At 39.5% G+C, this 3,415-nt stretch overlaps 1 protein-coding gene across 1 annotated transcript in view; it reads left to right on the top strand.

The window, feature by feature from the left end:
* Nucleotides 1–642: 642 nt before the first annotated feature.
* MYRFL (myelin regulatory factor like) overlaps nucleotides 643–3,415 on the top strand; it is a 134,471-nt gene continuing 131,698 nt past the window's right edge. Inside the window, exon 1 of the mRNA XM_040490426.1 lies at nucleotides 643–718. Within this exon, the coding sequence (XP_040346360.1) occupies nucleotides 643–718 (76 nt within the window). The remainder of the gene's footprint in view (nucleotides 719–3,415) is intronic.

Here is a 3,415-nt window from a genome sequence, read left to right as displayed (position 1 = left end):
AAATAAAATCTGGAGGAGGCAGACTAGGTGTGTATCAGGGAATGTAAGTTTTCATTGTGATTAAATTTAGAAATACTTAACAAATCCCAACTCTTCATTATCACAAGTCTGTCTAAATTATCTGCTCCTCTAGGTATCTATAAAAGTGATTATTGATTTGCCCCCTTTCTCTAGGTAAACACACACACACACACACACACACACACACACACACACACACTGTATATTTGCCTGGTTATGGCTAAATTGACCTGGTTGACAGAGGGGGAGATATAAATATATTGGTGTAAAAGGACAAATAAGAGATAAGACTATGTATTTATTGCCCATTTATGTAATTACATGTGTCACTAAGGACAAAGGTCCTTAAAGACAAAAGGCAGAGTAGAAACAGTTCCCTACAGTAAGATAGATTTGTTACCACTTCCCTATTCATAAGGTTTTTTTTTTTTTTCCCTGCATGGTCCCATAGCCTGGTCTTACAATCATTTGGAGAGTTTAACCATCTTTCTGGACACAATTTGTTGGCAGAAGATATGCCTCACTCCAATAAAAAGAAAATGAAGACTTTTCAAGAGCATTCATAGGCGTCAAGTCGAGAGGACGAGCACTTAGTTCCTGAGGTCTGAGAACCCTTGTTCTATGAGGAAGCGTTACTACGACCGAGGCACCATGGACGTGGTAGGGGAAAACGAGGCCCTGCAGCAGTTCTTTGAAGGTAGGTGCCCACTTTCCAACATGCAGTCCCTGCTTCTGAGAACTGGCTCTGCTCGCAGTCACTGTTTTGCCTTTTTGGAATTCACTTAAACTTGGACTTGGAAGAAATGCCATCGTACTAACTGTCCTGAAATCTGAAGTGGCGGTTTATTTGCTCTGTTCATAGGAAAAACCAATGGTATAGGTAGTGATTTAAAAGAATACAGGATTTCCATCTTCTAGCTTGGTTGTTAAAAGAGTCACAGGGTCAGCGTATCTATGTGGCTAGGGTTTGTCTCTGTCCTGTGCTAGATTATATTTCTTCTAATCCCCTACATTTCAAAAATTACAGATTTGTCTTGTCTCTAAAGTTTTTGAGTATAGCACCAGAAAGGTGTAAGATTTCATTTAAAATAGTTTTTTTCTTAGTAAAATTAAATATAAAACAGTAAAAGAACATCTCCTTCCCCTTCTCACCTTTGTTTTTCACAACAATTTAAAAATGTGCAACCGAATAATGATTGGTTTTTGAAAGGAGAGCCATACTACAGAAATGAGTACTTCTTTCTTAAGGGAGGGGCATATTATAGGACGTGATTACAGAGATTTTCTTTCTTTTACAAATCTAAACTGGCAGTACGGCTTCTATTATTTAATTGGGTTGATATTCTAATGGCGGGTCTGTTGAAAATGTCAGCAAGGACTCGCCATCAGAGACTTCAGTCTTTGGTTCTTTATCAGCAATGCTCAGACTTCCATGTGAAGGGAAGTGTGACCATAGCTTTTACACATTTCAAAGGTATTTCTCAGGAGGAAGTATGAGAAGAATTGAGGGTAGACCTGTTTATTCACAGAATCCAGAGGGCAGTTACCAGCATATAGAGGAGTGTTTTTGGCATTTCTGGTGATCAGTAAAGTACCTGACAAATTCTAGATGCTAAAAGGTTGAATGGAATTGACCCAACACCAAACAGTAGGAAATAACGGAGTGGTCGTACTAAAGAACTAGTGAGATTCTAGGTCACCATCAGAAAGAATCACATACAATATGGTAGTTTCTGTGGCTTGGATTTTGCCAGAAGTGACAAGAAGAAAGCTAAGACCAAGAGAATTATCACATTATCTCAGTCGTGATCTATCCCATTGAATTTTCTGTCTCTGACAGTAGCCAAATCGGTGTGTCTACCTGGGTCAGGCTGTGTACACAGTAGGCACGCTAACGTTGCATTGCTCGATTGTTATTGCCTGATTTTATATTCTGTGTAACTTTCATCCATACATATGCTTTATTTAAAAATTTTTTTTCTTAATGTTTTTATTTATTTTTGAGACAGAGAGAGACAGAGCATGAGCAGGGGAGGGGCAGAGAGAGAGGGAGACACAGAATCGGAAGCAGGCTCCAGGCTCTGAGCCATCAGCACAGAGCCTGATGCAGGGCTCGAACTCACAGACTGTGAGATCATGACCTGAGCTGAAGTCAGACGCTCCACTGACTGAGCCACCCAGGTGCCCCATATGCTTTATTTTAGAGAAACCACCCATTCATTTTATAGAAGCATAAAGTCTTGGTTTTCTTCTGTAACTGGAGAAGACCTGAAAAGTGAATGTGGTCTACCTTCTGTTCTTTGGAAATTCTGCTGTACTTAGAGGATTCCTATACTATCTTTGTCTTATTTTCAGAAGTCTCCAGGGATATAGTTTCCACCAGTCTTCTCTGTCACTTGCTACAATATCTGATTATTATTTTAATAGTATTTTTCTTAGCTTAAACCAAACTCTGGTCTTCCATTTGAAACCTTTTTTTTTTCATGAGGGAGGGGTCATTTCTCTTCATTTTTAGAAATAAAAAATGGAGACACCAGCTTAAATGACTCTCTTCCCCCTGAAAACCACACAGCTCATTGTCAAATGTTTATACCTCCACTATTCAGCAAATATTGAGTACCTGCTGTGTGCCTGGTCCAACATCACCTCCCTTAAGTGGTAGCTTGTAAGGCTTTGAAGTCTTTCCCTTAGATTTTAACGATTTCCTTTCTCAAGTATTCCTTAGACTGAGGACAGCAGTGATATTCTAGTGAGGAGGACCAGTTGTTGCTCATCGTTCTCCTGTTGATGTGTCAGTTCTAATTAAATGCGATCTTGTATAAAAAAAAAATCCAGGGGCGCCTGGGTGGCTCAGTCGGTTGAGCGTCTGACTTCAGGTCAGGTCACGATCACGGTTTGTGAGTTCGAGCCCCACGTCGGGCTCTGGGTGACCGCTCAGAGCCTGGAGCCTGCTTCCGATTCTATGTCTCCCTCTCTTTCTGTCCCTCTCCCCCTCACGCTCTCTTTCTCTCAAAACTAAATAAACATTAAACAAAATTAAAAAAAAAAATCAAGGTCTGAAAAATCAAGAAAAGTTTTGGCAATTTGTTACCCAGCTGAAAGCTATTTTTCTGTTTCCTCAGACCCTTTGTTCTAAGAAACTCAGCCCTAGCTGCATTTTTCCTTATGAACACATTTGTATGAAAAAGTATCTGGATTGACAATAAATGGCCTTGAGGGTCAAAGCTCAGGATGATCTTAGTTTTTATTTTAAATTTCAAATATGTCTAAATCTTTACGATGTGTCTCAGGAAAATGATAAGAACAAAGGGTGGTTTCGGGTAGCTGGAATTCTAATTCTAATTCTAATTCTCATTCTCATTCTCATTCTCATTCTCATTCTCATTCTCATTCT

The sequence above is a fragment of the Herpailurus yagouaroundi genome, unplaced genomic scaffold (assembly GCF_014898765.1).
Source record: "Herpailurus yagouaroundi ecotype Mexico unplaced genomic scaffold, PumYag 182, whole genome shotgun sequence".
Taxonomy (NCBI): Eukaryota; Metazoa; Chordata; class Mammalia; order Carnivora; family Felidae; genus Herpailurus; species Herpailurus yagouaroundi.
This window is presented reverse-complemented; position numbering and strand designations above follow the sequence as displayed.